Source organism: Ricinus communis, chromosome 6, assembly GCF_019578655.1.
Source record: "Ricinus communis isolate WT05 ecotype wild-type chromosome 6, ASM1957865v1, whole genome shotgun sequence".
Taxonomy (NCBI): Eukaryota; Viridiplantae; Streptophyta; class Magnoliopsida; order Malpighiales; family Euphorbiaceae; genus Ricinus; species Ricinus communis.
Window position 1 is genome coordinate 18871616 of NC_063261.1, and position 23289 is coordinate 18894904.

The 23289-nt window shown below is 30.5% G+C and overlaps 4 protein-coding genes and 1 pseudogene across 4 annotated transcripts; 1 reads left to right on the forward strand and 4 right to left on the reverse strand.

Annotated features, from left to right (window-relative positions):
- Nucleotides 1-844: 844 nt before the first annotated feature.
- LOC8268875 (pathogenesis-related protein 1) lies at nucleotides 845-1593 on the forward strand. The gene has a single exon (XM_002522018.3). The coding sequence runs from the start codon at nucleotides 906-908 to the stop codon at nucleotides 1386-1388; it is 483 nt and encodes a 160-aa protein (XP_002522064.1). The 5' UTR covers nucleotides 845-905; the 3' UTR covers nucleotides 1389-1593.
- Nucleotides 1594-3447: 1854 nt separating this feature from the next.
- On the reverse strand, nucleotides 3448-4220 carry LOC8268876 (basic form of pathogenesis-related protein 1). Its single transcript, XM_002522019.4, has one exon. It carries the CDS (start codon nucleotides 4185-4187, stop codon nucleotides 3702-3704), a length of 486 nt encoding a protein of 161 aa, XP_002522065.1. The 5' UTR covers nucleotides 4188-4220; the 3' UTR covers nucleotides 3448-3701.
- Nucleotides 4221-10776: 6556 nt separating this feature from the next.
- Nucleotides 10777-11725, reverse strand: LOC8268877 (pathogenesis-related protein 1). The gene has a single exon (XM_002522020.3). The coding sequence runs from the start codon at nucleotides 11438-11440 to the stop codon at nucleotides 10940-10942; it is 501 nt and encodes a 166-aa protein (XP_002522066.1). The 5' UTR covers nucleotides 11441-11725; the 3' UTR covers nucleotides 10777-10939.
- Nucleotides 11726-18993: 7268 nt separating this feature from the next.
- On the reverse strand, nucleotides 18994-19734 carry LOC125370314 (basic form of pathogenesis-related protein 1-like). The gene is made up of 2 exons (XM_048375335.1): nucleotides 19472-19734; nucleotides 18994-19114 (listed from the first exon to the last, which is right to left on the reverse strand). The coding sequence occupies exons 1-2, from the start codon at nucleotides 19732-19734 to the stop codon at nucleotides 18994-18996; spliced, it is 384 nt and encodes a 127-aa protein (XP_048231292.1).
- Nucleotides 19735-21381: 1647 nt separating this feature from the next.
- LOC125370469 lies at nucleotides 21382-23265 on the reverse strand (annotated as a pseudogene).
- Nucleotides 23266-23289: the final 24 nt, after the last annotated feature.

A 23289-nucleotide genomic window follows, 5' to 3' on the forward strand; every position in this document is an offset into this window, starting at 1 on the left:
AGAAATTACACTGAAAGCGGCCTTCAGCAAAAAATAGGCCATTGCTCATAAAGATCGGAAAGGGATTTGGGTGCACAACATTGATATCCCCACCAAGCGACCAACTGCACCAAAATTTCCAAGTGATATTGCAATAATAATAGATTTAATTATGAATTGTCAAGATGATAATAAATTTTTAAGATATTTTCGTTTAATTATTGAATAAGTGACATATATTTCAAATATTTTATATTTGTTAATGAAAAAATAACATATATTTTAAATTTTATAATTATTTTATATGTATTTTTCATCCAATAATAAAACGTTATATACTGAATAGTAAAGAAAAATTCTATAAGATAAAAGTAATAACAATTTGTAGTTCAGTTTTACAATAGGTCCCACCTTTTTAAATAAAATTGAAAGTAAAGTAGAGCAATAAGCATACATTATAGGCTAAAGAAAATTGAAAAAATCTCCTGTTTTTTCACCTTACAATGTCTGTTAGATTAGGGATAATTAAAACTCTGTTACCCCACCGCCATATTATCATAAATTCATAATCATTGATTTGTTTTTTCATATTCTCATTATGCAACGGTTTGTTTAGAATCATGCAATTTCTATATCACCTGAAATATGATTTGAAAATACAAATGTACGCACATTCAACCTGTCAACCAGAAATAAAGGCAGATCAGATCCTACAGTTTACCAATGTAGAAAACTTAATTTCTATCCAATAATTCTGTAATATTACTCACATCCACTTACTTAGTTGCTAAATTTAGCATCGTAAACTGAGCCATAGGCATGATTTCCCCTATAAATATACAAGTTAATCTAGAGTGCACTCTGCTGAGAATCTCAATCTTTTCTACTCTCTGTCTCCCTAGCTTTGCCCCGGAGAGACAGAAAAGATGGGGTTCAACAAGTTCATAGTAGCTCTATGTTTAATGACATTAACCATAACTCCTGTCTCCCTAGCCCAGAATTCTCAGAAGGACTATGTTGCTGCTCATAATGAGGTACGTGCTGAACTAGGGCTGGGTCCGGTTCGCTGGAACGAAAAATTGGCACTGTATGCACGTAAATATATACAAACCAAGGTTGAAACCTGCATACTAGAGCATTCCAATGGCCCTTATGGAGAGAACCTGGCGAAAGGTTCCGGTGAAGGCTTCAGCGGTGTGGACGCAGTGAAATTGTGGGCAGATGAGAAGCCTAACTACGACTACCTATCTAACTCATGTGCTGGTGGTATGTGTGGACATTACACTCAGATCATTTGGCGGGACACCAAAGAGATTGGTTGTGCTAAAACTAAGTGCAAGGATGGCTGGACTTACATTAGCTGCAACTATGACCCTCCAGGCAACTATATTGGGGAGCGTCCTTTCTGAGTTTATTCTGGGTTGGGGAGTATTCTCTGAAAGCTTTTTTGGTTAAAAAGAATACATGGTAGTTAATGTCATTAATCATCTGTTAAAAGGGTTTCACTATTGCATAGAATTAGCATTTTCAACAGGCTAATTAAGTTATGTGAATACTCAATATATATATGTAATATTGGTATAATCGTCAATAAAGCTACGAACTTCCCCTGCCTATAGTAAGAGGTTAATTTTAAATCTTTTTTTTTTCTTTCTATAAGTTAGGCTCTGACAAGACCTCAAAAAAAAAAAAAAAAAAATTTGTATCTCATATTCAGATCATATATTATGATGTGTTTTTTTTTTCTTTAATCTTAGGTTCAACAATTCCGAACTTAAACTAAAGATCGATTTATAAGGTAAAACAAGAAATTTTCTCAGCCTTTTTTAGCCTACAATGTAAGCTTATTACTCTACTTCCAATTTTGTTTAAAACTGGGCATCTGTTGTCAGAGGAGAGTAACATACTGAAATTAGGGTAAGATCATTAACTGATGATACTGTGAAATGGTATTAATTAAACATCCGCTGAAAACAAATACTGGTATTAATTGTAGAAATAATCTCTGAAGAAGAAATCAAATATGCCCATTTTGCCTAAATATGCCATTGTCCTTCTAAGAAATGGAATGGTGGTGTATCCCGACAGACATTTCTGCACTTTATTCAACTTTTGGGTTCAATTTATTTGCAATAAGTTTCAAAGAAAATGCTGGCTTTCAAAATTCTATTCTCCACCTTGTGGTCAATTTGGCTTGAATGAAACAACAAGATTTTTAATAATAATATAACAAATTCTTAAAGACTAAGAGATATCATCTTCCTAAGGGCATCTACGTGTATTAAAGCCATCGAACCTTCATTCCCAAATAATAACAATTTTTCTTTTTAATAATAACATTTTGTTTTCCTTTTTGTTTTACAACACAAACAAGAAAGTTAGGCAATGGATGAAAAGCCATAACATGTTTGATTGGTACTTATAGGCGTAAGGGTGTGGAAAATTCTATACATTGAAAAAGAAAGGCGTGGAAAAAAAAAATTTAATTACTTGTAATGAATGGAGGAACTGTAGTTAGTTATTCTAAAGCACTTCCATGGAAAAGTCACATTGATGTCACTTCATATCGAGTGGACACTGAATTAATTAAGACTTCGGAAATGTACAAGAGAGTTACTCAAGGATAAGTTGATTTTCTTGAATGGATAAATTAAATTTCTATTAACTACATTTGCAAAAAAGGATACTGGAAAAATTGGAAGGAAAATGATTTTCTTCTAGTTCTTATGGGAAACTGTTTGTTAATTAGAATGGTGGAGATGTACCATTTCATGTATTAAAATGCAAACAGTAAAGGAAAGAAATATCAATGTAAAACTGAAAAATGATATCTATCATTATTAAAAATAATTATAAAAATAGTGTGTGAAATTATTAAAATTTAATAATTAAATATTTAAATTTTTAAATATTATAATATATATATAATTAAAAAATTTTAACATTTAAATGTGCCAAACCAATACCAATAATCGTATAAAAGCGATATGCAAATTTATTAAAATTTAATAGTTAAATAAATTTATAATTCAGTGTATATTTAAAGCCTATGGCCAATTATCTAATTAGAATATTAGAATCCAGATATTGACTTCTATATATTGAAAAAAATAAAATGATGAGAATACAATAATCATCCTAGTGCTCTTATCATAAAAGCTAAATTTATTAACTGAATTGAGCTCCATATCTTTGTTTTTAAAATTTAAAAATTCTTATTATTTGAGCTAGAGCTAAAAGTTTAAAAGGGTTACTCAAATTTTAACTTTAGCCTTTATTGATTGTAACCCCAGTTGGATTACCATAAACCAAAGTCATCTGTGAGAAATTCCAAGAGAACATGTCTCGCAAGAAGAGTCAAAAATTTTATTAATCTTTGGAATGACATACTATCTTTTATACATATGTGATCTATATGATATAACAAATGGAGTAAATCATGAAATAAGGAATACGCAGAAACAAGAATGAGGTGCAAAGTTAATCAAACTATTGATAGAGGAACGGATTACACTTATATTCATGAACAAGTACATGCATGAAATACAATTTTATAATTTGTTTCATAATCTATTCTCCTTATTCTGTCTGTAATCCTCCCATTGTCATCTCAAACAGGAGTAAAAACTCGATAATTTTCTCAGAAAATCTCGAGTTCTTTTAGACTTATTCATAGAGAAATCGAAAAGCATCACAAAAGCAAGCTATGATAACATGAATATCTAATAAGGACGCTGGTTAACAAAGTTGCCAGGAGGATCATAGTTGCAAGTAATGAAAGTGCCTCCATTTCTGCACCTAACCTTAGCACAACCCAAGCGAACCGAGTTTCGCCACACCACCTGAGTGTAATGCCCACACTGCTGCCCTGCAGCACAAGTATTGGAATTATAATTATAGAATGCCTTCTCATCGACCCACAACTTCACAGCAGCTGTCCCAGAAAGGTCACCACTGCTCCATGCAATGTTCTCCCCGTAACGTCCACCTGAATGCACAAGCCTGCAATCGTTGATGCGTTGGTTGGCGTAGTTCTGTGCATAGGCAGCTACTGTGTTGTCCCAAGTCATAGGCCCAACACCTACAGCTGCACGAGCTGCGTTATGGGCATTGATGTAGTCTTGTGGTAAGTTCTGGGCATGAGAGGAGAGGATTAAGGACAAGCTAATGAGAAAAGAAAGGGCTGCTGAAATCTTGAGTGACAACATTTTTTTTTCTCTTACAATGGATATGAAAAGCCATAGCTTGTTTGATTGGTATTTATAGGCATAAGGGTCTGGAAAATTTTATTGGAAAAAAAAGAAAAAGAGATTAGTTACTTGTAATGACGTTGAGGAACTGTAGTTAGTCTAGAGCACATCCATGGAAGGTCACCATTGATGTTACTTCATAGATGTAGAGGGGACGCGGAATTAAGATTTCGTAAATATACTAGAGAATTCATGAAGGAGAAGCTGATTTTCTTGAATGGCAAAATTAAATTTTCTATTAAACCAAATCCTGCAATTTTTTTAAGCTTGAATTCTTGACTCTTCTTCAATGACATTTTTCTGTTGGATTTTCTCAAAAATATGACTTTGGCTTATATTGCTCCAGTTAGGGTTACGGTCATTAAAGGATAAAGGTAAATTTTAAATACTTTTTTATGGTTAAAATAAAGTAACCATATTTTATTTTAACCCACCAATAAAATAATGACATCTTATATAATTTTTTTTTAAAAATTGGTAACCGGTAACAAGTTACTAATTAAAATAAAATTTACTAAAGTAACATAGAGTAGTTTAAAAATCCATACACCCTCAAAATGTATGAAAAATTAGTTTAATTTGTAAAAAAATATAAAAATGATTGCCTTTTTTGCAATTCAGTAATAAATTTTATAATTATAAAAATATTTAGTATTTCTTATAAATTTACCAATTTATGTAAATCGTTAAATTTTACAAAATTATCATTTTTTCGCAACTAGTTTCACTTACGAAAAATTAGTGTATTTTACGAAAAAATACAGAGAGGATTGTCATTTTTCGTATTTTAGCAATATATTTTACTATTACAAAGAATTTAATATTTTTTATAGATTTATCAATTTTTTATAAATCACTAAATTTTGTGAAAATAATCACTTTTTTGTAATATGCAAGTAGTAACATTTATGAAAAATTAGTATAATTTACGAAAAAATATAAAAAAAATTATCATTTTTTGTAATTTAATATTATATTTCAAAATTATAAAAATATTTATTATTTTTTTGTAAATTTTTCATTTTTTTCATAAATCATAAAATTTTGTAAAAGTAATCACTTTTTTCACAACTAGTAACACTTATGAAAAATGAGTATAATTTGTAAAAAATATAAAAAAGATTGACATTTTTTGTAATTTAACAACATATTTAGCGATTAAGAAAAAATTTAGTATTTTTCATAAACTATTAAATTTTGTAAAAATAATTATTTTTTTGTAATATCATTCATTTTTCAGTAGCTAGTAATGCGTACAAAAGATTAATCTGATTTGCAAAAAAGTATGAAGATGATTGTTATTTTTTGTAATTTAGCAATAAAATTTATGATTATGAAAAATTTAATATTTCTTGTAAATTTTTTAACTTTTTTATAAATTATTAAATTTCATAAAAGTAATTATTCTCTTGCAACTAGTAACACTTATGAAAAATTTATATAATTTACAAAAAAATACAAAAAAATTGTCATTTTCATAAAATATTAATTATTTTTTTATTATAAAATTGTAAAGGATTCAATAGATTGTAAGTTATCTTTACCTATAATTTTTAAAAAATTAAATTTAAATTAATTTAAAATCAATAGTGTTTAATACAAAGTAAGATTACTTTGTTTTAAACAAAGTCAATATAAAAATGATATTTTTAATAATGTTAAAATAAATATAAAAGAATTAGTTTGTCCTTCACAGCTTTTACATTTCGTTCTTAATTAAAAAAAGATAATCTTAAAATTATCTTATATATTTCTTTTATAATAAAAATATAAAAATAAAAAAAAAATTTAGAATGGAATAGAAAAACGTCCATTATCTAATGAATAGGAGAAAAGGTCTTCTAAACCTTTTGGTATACGCTAAAATTTTATTGGGCAATCTTTTTTAATATATATATAATAACCTATATATCTTGAGACTTTTTTTTTTGTTTTCCAATTTAATCCACGAAAAGAATCCAAGCATCCTAATTAACAAAGATTGCATAAAACCTAGAGGAAATCACTAAATTTAGGAGTTTATATATTTCTCTCTTCCCTCCGGTGAAGACCTTTTTTTTAAGTCCTAATTTTGTTGGGACCCAAATAATTGTAAAACGTCCTAATTTCTTTTTCCTTTATTTGCATTCATTTTGTATTTCTATGTACAAAGAAATTAAGTTAATTTCGTATTAAACCTTATATTTTGAATAATTTTAAAAACAAACCATAGATTAAAAGACTGTTAATTATGATAAACTTAGTTCCTATTGTGCCTTAGAATTAGACTATAATTAAAAACAAAAATTAATACTATATTTTTGGGATGACATGCTATCCGATACCTAACTATTTTTAAATATATATCAATGCATCACATCATATCACATATACCATCTACCCTTTCATAATTTTAATCGCCAAGGGTGTATGTACATATAAATGAAGGAAAATATTAAGTACTTAATTCAAGAAAATAAGTGATAAAAATTATTTAAAAATTAAAATCCCTAACCTCCATTTTAGAAAACTAAACATTAAAAACCTATTTAGTTTGGCTAATCAATATAGCCGATAGAGATAGTTAATAGTTAAACTATATAGTACAGTTTTATTAGTTGTTATTGTTATAGTATGTTGAATGAATATTGATGGTATGATTTATTTTTATATATTTTTATTTTAATAATATTATTTTCAATAATACAAATTAAAAAAATAGATTATAATAATAATAAATACTATAATTAATTTTATTTAGCTCAATTGTTTTTATTTTTAAGAATATCTATGAAAGTTAAATTAAAAAGGGGTTAAGATTTAAATACCACTAATAAAGATTACTAATTTCAAAGCTATAATTATAATTATCACAATTATTTATTTTTAAATTATAATTATTTATTATAATAAAAGACCAATTTTATGAAATGAAATTAAAATAAATTATTAATAATTTTAAATAAAAGTAATGTTATTTAAATAAATAAAAGAAAAGTTAAATCAACTATCACATGTAGCTCTTGGATGAGAAATAGCTAATATTTAGTATTAGTATATGATGGTAATTAAATTTATTTATTTTTTAATGTATAAAATAATATAAAATCTCAACTAGATATTGATGTCTTCCTCCCCGCCATCAGAAGCCAAAATAAATAAAAATCAACCTTACCTATTCCATGTGGCAATAGCCATCACATCGCTACGTAATTGTGAATTAAAAGAAGATATATATGCATTTGGTCACTCTCATTGACCATTTCATATTCCCTCATTTCGTTTCTCACATCATTTCAATAATTATTTTGCCCAAATACTTGAAATTTTCCCACATTAATTCAGAATTAACAACTTCCATTTGTTTACACGTCAAAATGGTTTCAATTTCTTAATCATTTTTAAAGTTGTCTTTAACAGAATATTAACCTCACAAAAGTTGTTTTTAAGAAACCAAATTTGATTTTAGCCTCATGAAAATATGAAAGTTCTTCTTGCAAAGCCATTAAAAAGACTAACCTAATTTGATAGATCACCTAAGGGTCTCATGGATGTCTTTCAGAAAGAATGTCACTGAACCAAAGAAAAATAAAAAAAAATTGAATGGCCATATTTTATAAGAAAACAATTCACTAAGTTAAAAAGATATATAAATTTACTATTTATAAGCAAAATAACCTGAACTAGATAAGGGAAAAAAAGAAAAAAAAAACTAAGCAAGACATAATTAGTGATAAATGGTAAATGGTAAATTAATTAAATGAAGTTCATAGCATTAGCCTAAAATGCTAAATTGTAAAATTACATAATCAATATTTAAGTAAAATTAACAACTATTAACAAATTCTGAACATTTTTAATGTAAATAAATTATATATATACATATATATGTATTTAATTCCCACCAAATAAAATGAACGAAAGCCGCCTACAAGCAGACTACATTATATATTTTGTCCACTTGGTTCATAAAAACCAAACATTTCTTGATTATCATTCTCCTCAGTGTAAAATTTTATTTATTTTTATGAATTTTTATCAACACATTTATACATTTCACATTTTTGATACCATTTCTTCTGTCATAAAAAACAACCTTATCCATGTGGCAAGACCAAAGATTACTAAGATTACTTCCACGTAACTGTAAATTGGAAAAAATATTAAGCTGTATATGCACATGGTCAGTCATTGACCTTGTCTAATTCCCCCTCTTTCGGTCTTAACACATGAACCACCATTTCATGACCTTGAAATCATGAATCTTGCTGATTTATGTGATCAATAATTCTCCTCTTCTCCTCTTTTCTTTTTCTTTTTTTTTTTTAAATTTATTTTACTCAACTACGTAAAAAAGAAACTTCCCCTACACTAAAATGTTTAGATTTTCCCAAGATTATTAAGTTGAAGTTGAATTCTTCCCCACACTAGAAGGCTTTAATTGTTTGGTGACTTCATATTCTATTTCAACTATAGGTTAAAATTAATAAGCATATATACTCTGGATTGGGTCAAATTAGTTAAGATGAATATGTTAGGAATTTTCACTAAAAAATAAGAAATATAAATAATTTATTTAAATAAAAAATTAACAATTGAGTAGTTAGTTCTAGTCATTTCGATATTGATTAGATCCAAACTCAATTCTATTAGTTGGGTTTTGCTAGGTCATTCATTTAATTCTTAGCTTAATCAAATTAATTAAATTTCAAATAAAATATTTTTTTTAAGTATAATTGGATTGGGGTTTTCTCTTACAAGGTATAGAAAGAAAAGAAAAAAAAAGGGATTTTTTAGCTTGAGATGAAGAATATTCACAACGTTTTTGTTGCTGGGTCAGTCAATAGCAGACACTAGACCAGTTCATATTTTGTTATGTTTTTCTATAAGTTTGTGGAATAAGAGTGCAAGCATTTGAGGTTTGTTTGGTGGCCATGGATAAATAATAATCATCCATCGCTAATTGCGGGACCAAATTTGTCATAAACTTGGGAGAACTACACATTGGCCTGTGACTCTTCTATATGATGGCAAACTCTCAATACATGCACTTTTTGACTAAAGGCAAAACGACAGTTCATTCAGTTATCCCTTTCTTTCTTTTTCTCCTTTTTAATCAAATGAAATGGAATAATTCTTCATTTTTTTTATTTTATTTTAGGTGTTATGTCAAATAAAATGAAGTATTTCATGTGACCCAATAATATGTTCATCTGTTAAAATCTCTATCTAAATTATGATTTATGATAGATTATAATATTTCATTTGAATTTGGACGTATAATCCTTTTTATATACTATAATCAATCACTATATGACATATAATAATGAATTATGTAACATGCAAGGGAGATAAAATCCTGTTATTTCATTATATGTTATATGATGATTAGTTGTAATGTATAAAAAAACAACTAACAAAAAAAAGTCGAAATGTATAAAAGGAATATTCCAGTAATAAATAAATATTTTCTAAATTTTATAATTCTTCCATCGTGAGTTTTGGGTGAATTTTTTTTTCATATAATTGACCTAAGAACCTTAAAACCTAAACTAATAAGTACATAATTAGCAGATTAACTCGCTAATTGGCCCAGCTAATAGAACTTAAATTAGCCATAAATTTACCCCCAAGCTATCTAATAGAACCTAAATTACATATAATTAACAATAAGACCCATGAATTCTTTTTAGACATCAGAATCTTATTCCAATTGAACCGGACTAATCATTCTTAGACTCCCAAAGAGCTGATAGCAATATTATCATCTCTACATTTTTACATTTAGTTTTATTTTAGTCATAAAACTGTAATTTTTTTTTTCATTTCAGCTATCCAATTTAATTTTATTTTAATTTAGTCACTTTACAAATAAAATATTAACACGTGGCAAAAACAATCAATATAAAAAGAGTAATTAAATAAGAAAAATGTGACATGCTAATTTTCTACTGACAATATGACTTAATTGTAATTGAATGACTGAAATGAAATAAATTAAAACTTTGTAACTAAAATAAAACTAAATGCAAAGTTCAGTGAAAGTATTAGAGTTGTAACTTAAATAAGAAAAATGTGACATATCAATTTTCTACTGGTAATGTGACTAAATTGTAATTGAATAACTAAAACGAAACAAATTAAAATTTTATAATTAAAATGTACTTTGATACATTTTATGTATTTAGATTATGGCATATTATATCATTATCTCCCCAAACTCAGACCCATAATCTAAATACATAAAATGTATCAAGGCACATTATATTTCTCCTGTTTGAGATGAGATTTGAAACCAGTTAATCTTCACTTTGGCCTACTAGTCCAATATATAAAGTTAACCTTTTGCTAAACATGTGAACATAAAAATCATAGTTGGGAAGGTTATAGTAATAAAATCCGTTGAAATTATTATTTTATATGCTGGAAGGATCCATTTTGTTATTATAAAAAGAAAAAAATAATCAAAAGAGAATAACTCAATTAGTTATTAATTAAAATTTCATTTATTCGACCCAAATTAAATGAGAGATATCTTGTTTGGAACATTTCTTAAGATACTATAAGCAAACATAAATAACTCAATTTCTTTATTAAAGCAAAGAACTTGCTACAATAAGTCTACAAATACATAGAAGCTTTAACTGTTGATTCAAACATTTTTCTTCATTGATTTCTCTCATTCATCAAAGAAACTCCGCACTATCTATAACATCTGTGAAACCAAAGATTTAATAGGGTCGCTGGCCAATAACATTGCCAGGAGGGTAATAGTTACAAGTAATTAAAGTTCCTAACCCATTGTTGCAAGTGACCTTGGCACATCCTAAGGAAATGGAGTCGCGCCAAACCACCTGAGTATAGTGCCCACATTGCTGGCCTCCAGTGCAAGTATTGGAGTTGTAATCATAGAATGCCTTCTCATCAACCCACATTCTGACAGCATCCAAGCCAGAAAGATCACCGCTACCCCATGCAAGATTCTCCCCATAAGGTCCATCCGAATGCACAAGATTGCAATCAGCAATACGTTGGTTAGCATAATCTCGTGCATAATCTGCTACAGTTTCGTTCCAAGTCATGTTGCCGAGTCCAGCACCTACAGCAACACGAGCATCATTGTGAGAATTGATGTAGTCTTGGTTCGTGTCTTGGGCATTAGAGGAGAAGAGTAGGGCTAAGCTCATGATCATGAAATAAAAGAGAGGTAGGGAAACCTTGGGCATCGCCATTTTTTTCTTGATATGTTGGTAAAAAAAAACTAAATAATCTAATTGGTTTTGAATGAAAATTATTTAAAAGCTAAATCTATGTTTATAGGCATCAAGTGTAGCAAAATTTGGCTAATAGATTAGGTGTAATTGTTGAGCATTGTGAACACAATACAATTAAAGGAAATGAGCAAGTAATTTTGCGTGTAATAAACGAATTGGATGGTATTTGTGTGAAGACTGATTAAAGACCATAAATACATCCATAAATAAATAAATAAATAAAGTCAAAAGTTAGAATCACATTAGCAAAATTTTTTTTTTTTTTTTTTTTTTTTTTTTTTTTAGTTTTGGGGAAGAGAATTAGATAAATTGATAGTTTTTTTTTTTTAAATAAACAAAAAGGGTTATGGATGAAAACGATCTTTGAATATAATTTTTTAATATCTAATAGCAATTCCAAACAAATCCATTAAAGAAAATTTCGAATTGAAGTTGTAAAAATGGGTGATGTAAAGAATTCATAGTGAATTTTTCAAAATTTTCTTTCAAGAGTTTCTTTGATCAAAACCTTAAAATGGAAAGAATTGGGGTTTTCTTAATCATTTCCAATATTGGACATCACTAAATTATAAATTTCAATTGTTTAATATTTATAAAAGGAAATATCAATCCGTTGAGATTTCATTTACATATGTGGGTTTAATTTCCTTTTTAATATTTGGAGAAATTAACTAGTGTCTTAATATAATGATAAAAATAGAAATGATAGGCTTCAAATATCAAAAAAAAAAAAAGTTGTAATGATAAAAATAAAGAGTTAAGAGTAATATAACTAAGGATAAGTAGAAAATTGATTTAGAAATTTTTAGGTAGACTCGATGTACCGGATGATTTGTAAATAAAACTAATTGCATAGTGACAAGTGGCATTATTTATTAGTTATTGCATTTGTATTGGTTGGTTTTTAATTATGAGTGGTTAATTGTAATAAATAAATCAACCAATACATATGCGCATATAATAAATAATGTTATAATGTCTATAAATAACGTGATAGACCGAACCTATCTAAAAATTTCTCAAATTAATACTCTAATTCTTAATGGTTGATTGGAGTAAGTAGAATAGGATCCTTACCAACTAGAAGTTTTAATAGTAAATTTTCTTTTTATGAATAAATTTGTCACTACATACTATTTTTATTTAAAAAGCAAACACATATAAAAAATTATGACAAAGTGAATTCACATGGTATTTTGTTTATTATTCTTTTCTTGTATAACTCTAACAACTTGATACACGGCAATAGAGATAATAAAAAATTATAACATTTGGATTATTTAAAGAGTGTACTAATAGGAAGTTCTCTCAGTCGCCCATAGTTTCACCCCTACAACAGCAGTGATGCCGTAGCTCGCTTCAGCGATGTTCTCATAATATACATCTGAAAAGATTCGGATCAAATTGCAGCAGTTGATCCTCTCAATCGATTTATTACGTGCCACTTCTGCCATTGTCTCATTCCAGACCAGCGGCCTCGACCTGATCTCTGCTCGAACTGCATTGTGGGCATCTATGTAATCTTGAGGGGAATTTTGAGCTAGGGAGACATGAACATTAAGGGCTAAACCAATTAAGCATATGGCTAATGGTAAGTTATACACAGACTTCATTTGATGTTTATAAGTAGAGCGAAGAGCAAAATCTCAAGTACTGAGATTTCTTGTAATATAATATAAACCCTATAATGGATACAAGATATCTAGTATTTTAATTAAAGGAATTCATATAGCAAATATGGATGTATCACACTATACTAGAATGGAAATTAATTCAGAAAAATGGTTAGCAGAGAGTGCCCACTAATGTATCCCTGAAGAGTTTTCCTTTTAAGCTAAGATATTGAATATATATTCTTTCTTTTACTAAATATACCTTGCCCGTTTAGTTCTAGTTGTTCTTGACAAATTAAACATAATTTTCTAAGGTACCCTCATTAATTTCTTTCAATACATTTGTTAATTGTAGGAATACGAATATTCAAAATAAATAAAAAATTTGCAGTTCAAGTAAGAAAGCAAAACATGATCATTTTCAATCTTTTGCTACATAGAGACTATATATACACAAGTAAAATGATTCTGCATGGAATGCACTAAGACAAATGACAAAAAAATAATTGTGTTTAGCATTTTCCTTCTTTACTAGGAGGAAATTTTAAAAGGGGATCCTCGTGATTCTTAATTGCCCTAATTCATTTAGTAGGGGCTCTAGTTAAAAGATTTAATTATGTCAAATCTAGCATTTTTCTTTCCAATAATGTGGATTCTAATACAGCTGCTATTTTGATATCTTCTTCTGGTATTCGAGTTGAATATAATTTGCGTTTGTATCTCGGGCTCTTGAATTCACGAGAGACTATCAAAAACATCTTTTAATCACATTTTGGAGAAATTTCAAGGAGACTTGTTGGTGGGAAAGCCAAACCAGTTTCCTTTCCCAGTTAGAGCTTGCTTGTTCATTTTGCGTTGATGATTGTTCCATACTTATATACCCCTCTTCCGATTGTTGTGTCCAAAAAAATGGAAAGACTTTCTCAAACATTTCTCCTTGGGGGTGTAAATGATCAATGGAAGACTCGTATTTTTAAGATGGAAAATAATGATGGCTCCTAAACCTTAAGAATGACCGGGTACTTAAAACATGCATCAGATTCTTTTGGCTTTCCTTGGCTTGCAAATTCTGACCGAGCTTGACGTAACACATGGATTAAAGAAACGGTCTGATGAGAGCCGTGCGTGAATACTGAGGTAAGAGCAATTTTCCTCTAAAGTATTAGGGTGCAAGAATAAATCGTACGTTGAAACAGCAGAAGAAATGGCTAATAAGTCTCTTCTTCCTAGTGTTCTTAAGGGTTTTGGTGGGGTGTCATATATATATAAAACATTATGAAGCAGATCCTTATAGAATTATATGAACAGATAGGAGGCACAAGTAACAAAATAAAACATTTTTATATATTAATAGATTGCCCTAATATTACAATTAATTAATGTTTTTCATAAGGTCGCTGCAATGCAGTATTCCCAGTAGGGTGAAGAGAATTGAGCCCATAAAAAATAATACCATAAGAAAGAAGAAAAACAAACTTAGTCAAATACATAAGACTTGTTTCTAGAATGAATTATTAACAAGGTGAAGCCTCCATTATATATACATGGAGGAGCCTTGCATTCTACTACATTTCAATGTGGTAAAAGAATAACAAAAAAAAATCTCAAATCTCCAATTTTTCAATATGGGATTTAACTAAAAAAAATAACAAAAATACATTAAAATATATTAATTGATAATGATTCTTAACACTCCCCCTCATTATTAATTTCCTCCTTGATATGTTTCCTTGAAATCATGCCAAGTAGTTTTTTAAACTTTTCTAACTTCATATTATTGAATCTTTTAGTGAAAATGTCAGCCAATTGATCTTCTGTCTTTACCTGTAACACTTTGATTTCTCCAACCAATACTTTTTCTCTAATAAAATGATACTGCACCTCTACATGCTTTGTCCTTGCATGAAATACTGGATTTTTAACCAAATTGATAGATGATTGATTATCACAATATATTGGTACTGCATAATCTATTGGCTGATGTAGATTCTCCATCAACTGCACTAACCAAGTGCTTTCTTGTGCTGCCATTCTCGCTGCACGATACTCAACTTCTGTTGTTAATAGTGACATTATTGGTTGCCTTTTACTTCACCAAGTAATAACTCCCGATCCCAGACTAAACACATACCCAGTAGTTGATCTTCGGGTATCACAATCTCCTACATAATCAGCATCGCAGTATCCTTCCAATTTGCATGGTACTCCATTTCTGTAGAATATATCAAGATCAAGTGTACCTTGGATATATCTCAGAATTCTCTGAACTGCTTCTAAATGAGGCTTCTTCGGATTTTGCATGAATCTACTCACTACACCAACTACAAAAGCAATATTTGATCTCGTGAGAGTCAAATATATCATACTGCCTACAATCTATTGATACATAATAGAATCCTTCAAATCTTTGCCTTCTGATATGCTCAATTTTGAGTTCACCTCTATTGGAATAAAAAAAAGGCTTGCAGTTAAACATCCCATATTTCTGAAGAAGATTCATTGCATACTTCTACTGACACAAGAACAATCTTTCTAATGTTCTCTCTACTTCTAAACCAAGAAAGTGATTCAACTTTCCAAGTTCCTTCATCTGAAATCGAACTGATAAATTCTCCTTTGTCTAGTGGATCTCTGTCACATCATCTCTAGTGATAATAAGATCATCCACATAAACAAGAATAATTGCTAGTTTCCCTTCTATAGCTTTCACAAATAAACTGGAATCTGCTGGTGCAATTGCATATCCACTGTGAATTAGAAACTCAACAATTTTTCCATACCAAGCTCTAGGAGCTTGTTTCAATCCATAGAGCGCTTTCTTCAACCTGCAAACATATTCAAAATTTAGTTGGTTATCAAATCCTTCTGATTGCTCCATGTACACATCTCGACCAAGCTCTCCATTCAGAAAAGCATTTTTCACAGCCATCTGCCACAAGCTCCAGTACTTACTTGCAGCTAGAGCTAACAAAACACGAACTGTTGCAATCTTTGCTACAGGACTGAACGTCTCATCATAGTCCAATCCATACTACTGTGAAAAACCTCGTGCTATTAGTCGAGCTTTGTACCTCTCAACTGAACCATCTGGACGAGTCTTGATCTTGTACACCTATTTGCTGATATGGGCTTTACATCTTTTGGCTTTGGGATTAAATTCCAAGTCTCATTCTGAACAAGAGCTTCCATCTCTTCCTCCATCGCCTTTCTCCATTTTGTCTTCAGGAAAACCTACTCAAAGGACTCTGGTTCTGTTTCTTCTTCCACCAGTGCAACATTAGCATATCTAGGATTTTCTTTTCTAACCCTCTCAGATCTTCTGAGTTTTTATGGTGATGCTGTCTCCTTAACTGATTCATCTTCCAACAGTTCTCTAATTGGATGATTCTCCACCTCTACTTTCTGATAAGTACCAGTCTTCCATGATCTTTCTTGTGATGAAGACTTTGCACTACTCTGTGGAGTTTGCTGAACATTTCCTTTCAACTTTTCTTGCAATTTTTCTTCTGTTGAATAAGAAAGTGTAACATATTCCGGTGTCCACCATGATGATGCCTCATCAAATACAACATTTCTAGAAACATGACATTTGCCTGTGGTAGGATCGCAACATCGCCAGCCTTTTCTGCTTTCATCACATCCCACAAAGATACACGTGATTGCTTTCTTGTCAAACTTGCTACGTAAATAATCAGACATAAATACATAGCACACATAACCAAATACCTTGAAATGACTCACTGTCGGTTTCATGTTCCACAGCTTTTCAAAAGGAGACATGAAATCCATTTTCGGTTGAGGAAGTCTATTGATGATATGAGCTGTTGTTCTCATGCATTCATCCCAAGATCTCCCAACAACATTCTTAGCATGCATCATACTCCGACATACTTCTGCCAAATGCTTGTTCTTTCTCTCTACAACACCATTCTGCTGTGGTGTGTTTGGACAATTCAGTTGCCGTCGGATCTTGCTCTCAAGTAGATATTTAGAGAACTCATTAGAAATGTATTCTCCCCCATTGTCACTACAAAGACACCGAATCTTCTTTCCAATCTCAGCTTCAACCATCAACTTAAATTCTTTGAATTTCTCCAGTACCTCAGATTTTTTCATGAAGTACACCCAAACATATCTTGAATAATCATCTATGAAAGTCACCATATAGTGCACACCATTGATTGAAGGTTGTCTCACCTTTCCAAAAACATCTGAATGAATCAACTCAAGTGGCTCTTTGGTTTTGAAAGATGAATCCTCGAATGGTAACCGATGCGCCTTTCCATACTGACAACCAGCATAAACTATATCAATATGAACTTCAAGATTCGGAATTCCATTCACTGAAGACTTAGTCATCATCATCTTCAGCATGTGATAATTTACATGTCCCAGCCGTGCATGCCACAAATCAGTTATTTCATTATTTCTTGTCTTTTCCACATATGCCTCCTCTGCCAGCATAACATACATGGAATGTATCTTCTATCCTTCCATAATTGGTATGTCAACTATTTTGACTTGTTGACAAACCTTGACATCTCTAGGGCCAAACACAACAAATTTCCCATTATCAATTAATTGTGAGACTGATAAAAGATTCTTCTTCATTCCAGTAACTCAATAAACATCTTCCAGCTGCACTTGCTTCTGATTGAGACAGGAATCAATCACCGTATCACCAATATAAGTGATTGGTAGCCGCGAGTCATTTGCAATTACCACAACTCGCCTGCCTTTGTATTCTGAAATATTACAGAGTTTATCCATATCTCCTGTCATATGACCGGAACACCCAGAATCAAAGATCCAGTTTCTCTCATAATCAATTCTATGAGAACTCGAAGCACTAGAGGCTTGCTCCTCTGTTTCTTCTACTGTAGTAGCCATGAGGCTAGGCACAACCACAAATTCTGAACTGGAAGATTCCTCAAACTGCATTGTCTCAAAATTCACAAACAATGCCTCAGCATCCCATTCAGGTTCTGCCTGGTTATAGTTGCTCACTGCTGCATTACTTTCATCGCTCTTCTTCACCAAAGAATTTCGTAATGTTCCTTTTTGCCACAATTGAAAGACTTGCCATTCAGATGTCTGAAATTTCTAAACTGACTGTTGTTCTGGTGCTGCTTCTGTTGACCTCCCCTATATTGGGTATTCCCTCGAGTCTTTTCTTTGTTCTGACCATAAAATTGATTTCTCCTTTTATTGGTGTAGAGTGCCACCTCCTCAGAATTTAAAGATACTCCAGCCATTTGTTTTGCTAGAGTTTCTTGTCCTACTAGCAGATTTTCCAACTCCTCAATAGAAGGTTGTGTGGGCTAACTTTGAACTGCAGCCATAAATCCTTTGTACTCTGGTTGCAATCCGTGTGTGATAATCCGTCTCATCCTGTTACTGACAATTTTGGATGTCTCATCTAACTCAGCAATCTCTCTACAGATGGATTTCACCTTCGTAAAATACTCACTAATTGTCATATCTCGTTGTGAGACTGACATTAGTTCATTTTCCAACAATTGTAACCTTACATCATTCTTCTTTGCAAATCGTGAAGCAAGACAATCCCAAGCTTCCTTTGGTGTAGTAACTTCTCTGATATGCTCCATCATCTCTTCTTCAATAGTGGTTTTAATGGCAAACATAGCTTTGCCAACTTTAATTTTCCACTTTCTGATATTACCAGCTTCATCTTCTGGTGGTGATGTAGTCTCGGTCTCGGCAACAACCTCCCAGAGGTCTTGACCTTGCAAGTATGACTCCATACAGATCTTCCACATGCTATAATTATTATTATTCAATTTTCTAATAACACCAATATTACTTGAATCTGCCATCGTGACTTGGTTTCAGCAGCCCCGCATCTCACCAAATAATTCCGGTTCCAAACCAATAAACTCATAGTTCCAAACTGTGCACGAACAGAATCTCCCCCGTACAATTGCTTTGTACGTTAATAAACAGGACCCTTGACAGATTAGTACCAAAATTCTTTTCTAATGTGGAAGTTGAGACTAAGCTACAACCACAAAGCATACTAATAAATTTTTAGCTCTGATACCAATTGAAAAGACCCATAAAAAATTATACTATGAAGAGAATTAACCCCATAAAAAATAATACTATAAGAAAGAAGAAAAACAAACTTAGTCAAATACATAAGACTTGTTTTTGGAATGAATTATTAACAAGGTGAAGCCTCCATTATATATACATAGAGGAGCCTTGCATTCTACTACATTTCCAATGTGGTAAAAAAAATCTCAAATCTCCAATTTTCCAATATGGGATTTGACTAAAAAATAAACAAAAATACATTAAATCCTATTAATTAATAATGATTCTTAACATAGGATAATAAAGGCAAGATACAAACCAAAACCCGCTGTTGCATTGAGCCCTAGCACATCCAACGTCGGTTGTTTCATTCCAGACAACTTGTGTGTAGTGTAAGCAATTTCTACCAGTACATGAATTACTGTCATAATCATAGTAAATGTTCTCAGTCGCCCATAGCTTCACTCCTTCAACAGCAGTGATGGCATATGTCGCTTCAGCGATGTTTTCTCCATCTAGATCGGGAATCAAGTTGCAGGTGTTGATCCTCTCAATCGATTTATTACGTGCAATATCTACCATTGTCTGATCCCAAATCAACGGCACCGACCCGACCTCTGCTCCAACTGCATTGTGGGCATCTACGTAATCTTGAGGGGAATTTCTGAGCTAGGGAGGCATGAGCTTTAAGGGCTAAACCAATAAATTACATACCTAATGGTAAAATATACTAAACAGACTTCATTTTGATGATGTTTATATGCAATTTGTAAAGCAGTAAGAGCAAAAGTGTTGAGATTTTTTGCATTATAATTGAAAATGAAACATATATGGCTTAAGTTATATATAAAGGCTACATAATATTTAGTATTCTGATTACAGGATTCATATAGCAAACATGGATATACTTACCAAACATATGTGAATATATTAGACTATACTAAAATGGAAATCAATTCAGAAAATATTTAGTGTATAGTGTCTACATGCTAATTTTTCCATGAGAATATTTAATTTTATAACCCAAGTTATTGAATTTGTTTTTACTATATATACTTTTCCCATTAACTTCTAGTTGTTCTTGACAAATTAAATATTTTTAAACAGTTTTTAATATTTTAAAATAAAAAAATAATTTTAAAAATATTAATATCATATCAAATGGGTAAAAAATGAGATAAAAAAAAAGCGGAATGTTTAACATTTTCTTTAAATATAATTTTTCAGGATCGATTTCTTTAAATAAAATACACAATTTTCAAAATAAAGCATAAAAATGAATCTACATATCTAATAATAAAGGTAAAATGGTAACTTGGTGCCGCTAAATAAAGACTATATATATCTATATATATAACAAATGAGACGATACTGCATTTACTTAGTGGGATTTGCTTTTTTTCAACAAATATTTTTAATCAAAATCACAGGTATTTTTCTTTCTTTTTGAATTTGTTCTTTGAATTAGAAATTCATTTTTGTGAGAATAAATTTATTAATTATATACTATGAAAATTGACTTAAGAAAATGTATACAGAGATGGGATAATAAAATAAATTTTTATTGAATTTTGCACTTAGTTTTTTTAAGTTACAAAATTTTAATTTGTTTCATTTCAGTCATTCAACTTTTATTTTAGTTGTAATTTAGTCACATTACTAATAAGAAATTGACATGTCATATTTTTATTTTTTAGTTACTCTTTTCTTATTGGTTTCTTTAACCACGTGTCAATCTTTTATTTGTGAAGTGACTAAATTGAAATAAAATTAAAGTTGGATAACTGAAATGAAACAGATTAAAATTTTATAACTAAACTGAAACTAAGTGTAAAGTTTAATGATCATTTATATCATTATTCCAGCATATATCATTATTGATTATAATTCTTAATTAGTTTAAGTAAAAGAAAAAGTAGAAAAACATTTGAACCTTCGATTATTCACTTTTTATCAACGACTTCCACGTTATTGCCACATATATTTACACATCATATACAAGTTACCAAAGTCAAATTATAGATAAACAAGAAAGTGAATAACAAATAAAAATCATGAAAGGATGAAGTCATTTCTTCACATTATTCGTGATTTTATATATTTCTTTTAAGAGTCTTTTCTTCACATTCTTGTTAAATGAACTAATTAACTCTTGGTTCATGGACTGCACATAGCATTTTTTCCCTATTTTTTTCTAAGAAATAGATGTTTGTAGACAAAAATGATAAATAACAACATAATTAAGTAGTGGCCCTTACAATCATCATTGTTGTACAAGGCTATTAACATAATATAGATATCTGCTATAGAAGATAATAGTTAAAGTTACAAGTCTTTCAGATATCGTTATTTACATGCATATATATATACATATTTATTAATCGAAACAACTATTGATAATAACACTGGCCAGTTTGGCATTACTATAGGCAGCCTGCTTTTGAAATTTGAGTTTTTATCTTTCAAAATTGATACTATTACTGCTTCTGAAAGCTGTTTCTAGAAATAAAAAAAAAAAAAAAAAAATTATTATGTTTTTCCTGTAAATCGAATTTCGACATACAGATAAATAAGAAATAAATTTAAAGATTAAAGACAAGCGGAAATAGTAATTCCAAAATGACCCTATATAAATGCATCACTAATTTGATATATGAATTGTATAGGAAGATTTAATAAGGTCGCTGACCGGCAACATTGCCTGTTGGATCATAGCTGCAAGTAACTAAATTTCCCCCGGTGGTGCACCTGACCTTAGCACATCCTGCATAGACTGAGTTTCGCCAAATCACTTCAATATAATTTCTACACTGATAACCTGTGGCACAAGAATTTGAATTATAATCATAGCAAAACCTTTATCAGTAACCCACTTACTCACTGCATCTACAGCGGTTAGGTCGCCATGTCCCAAGCAATGTTCTCGCCATAAGGCCAGCCTGAATGCACAGCATTGCAGTCACCAATGTGTTGTCAGAATAATTTAGTGCATACATTGCCAAAATGTGCTGTTCCATGTCAGATTTCGAACACTGACAGCTGAACGAGCTTCGTTATGGGCCATGAGGTATTCTTGTGCATGAGAAAAAAGCAGGATTGAGGCTAGGTTGATGATTATGAGATAAAAGTGAGATAGTGAAGGCTTGGATAATGCCATTTTTGGTTTGCTTTGTATGTGATACAAAATTAAACAGCAACTTTGGTGTTGGAGATGAAAACTTGAGATGCCTGATGGGTACGTACTTATATAGGTAATATATATATATATATATAGAGAGAGAGAGAGAGAAGAGAGATAGAAGTAGAGGAATTTGTGAATGACCTGATCCAAAGAGCTACCATGGGAATGTACTTCCATAAACGAAATTAAAGCTGCAAGGTGCACGAGGAAAATTTTACGTATTTTTATCGTTAATGCCAACTATTGTTTATGTTATATTATTTGAGATGATCGATTCAAATTTAGAGAGAAAAACTTTAAGTAGCTTTATATATATATATATGCGATTAATATTCGAATACATTTCCACTTTCGTGGCAGTTTATAGCTCAATTAATATTAAAAACATTTTTAGTGTTCAAACTCTAATTGGAGCCAATTAATAAAGAATAATATTACAATAAATAAAATTGATGTCAAAATTAAAACAGTAATAATCAATCTCCTATGTATACAGGAGAATGATATTCTCTTTCAATTGCTATCTAGCTTTGCCTTATCAATGCAGTAGGGTTGTTATCTTCAACAAGTCTCGAGACATTGTCACTACGTATGAAATTAAAGAAATTTGTTAGTTGAATTTGGCGATTAATGTCACTTATTTAATTTAGTCTAGTCCGTGTATTCTTAATCTTTATGTTGTTGAATGAAATGAACAAACTCATTATGACAAGTTCAAATTCAGAAGGAACCATGTTCGGTTTGGACACAAACATTTCTAGACTATTCGAGCCTTGATTAGTCATGAATCATGATCCCGAGTTTAACCAGTTCAATCCCCAGGTGGAACCAGCCAGGAACGTAGCAACTGAGTTCAAACCCTTCTCTCCGAGATCAAAGAGGCACGTCTTTATAACTGGATCCAAGTAGGAGTTCCATGGCATTTCTGCCAGTCAAGCTAAGTGCAGTTGAGGATA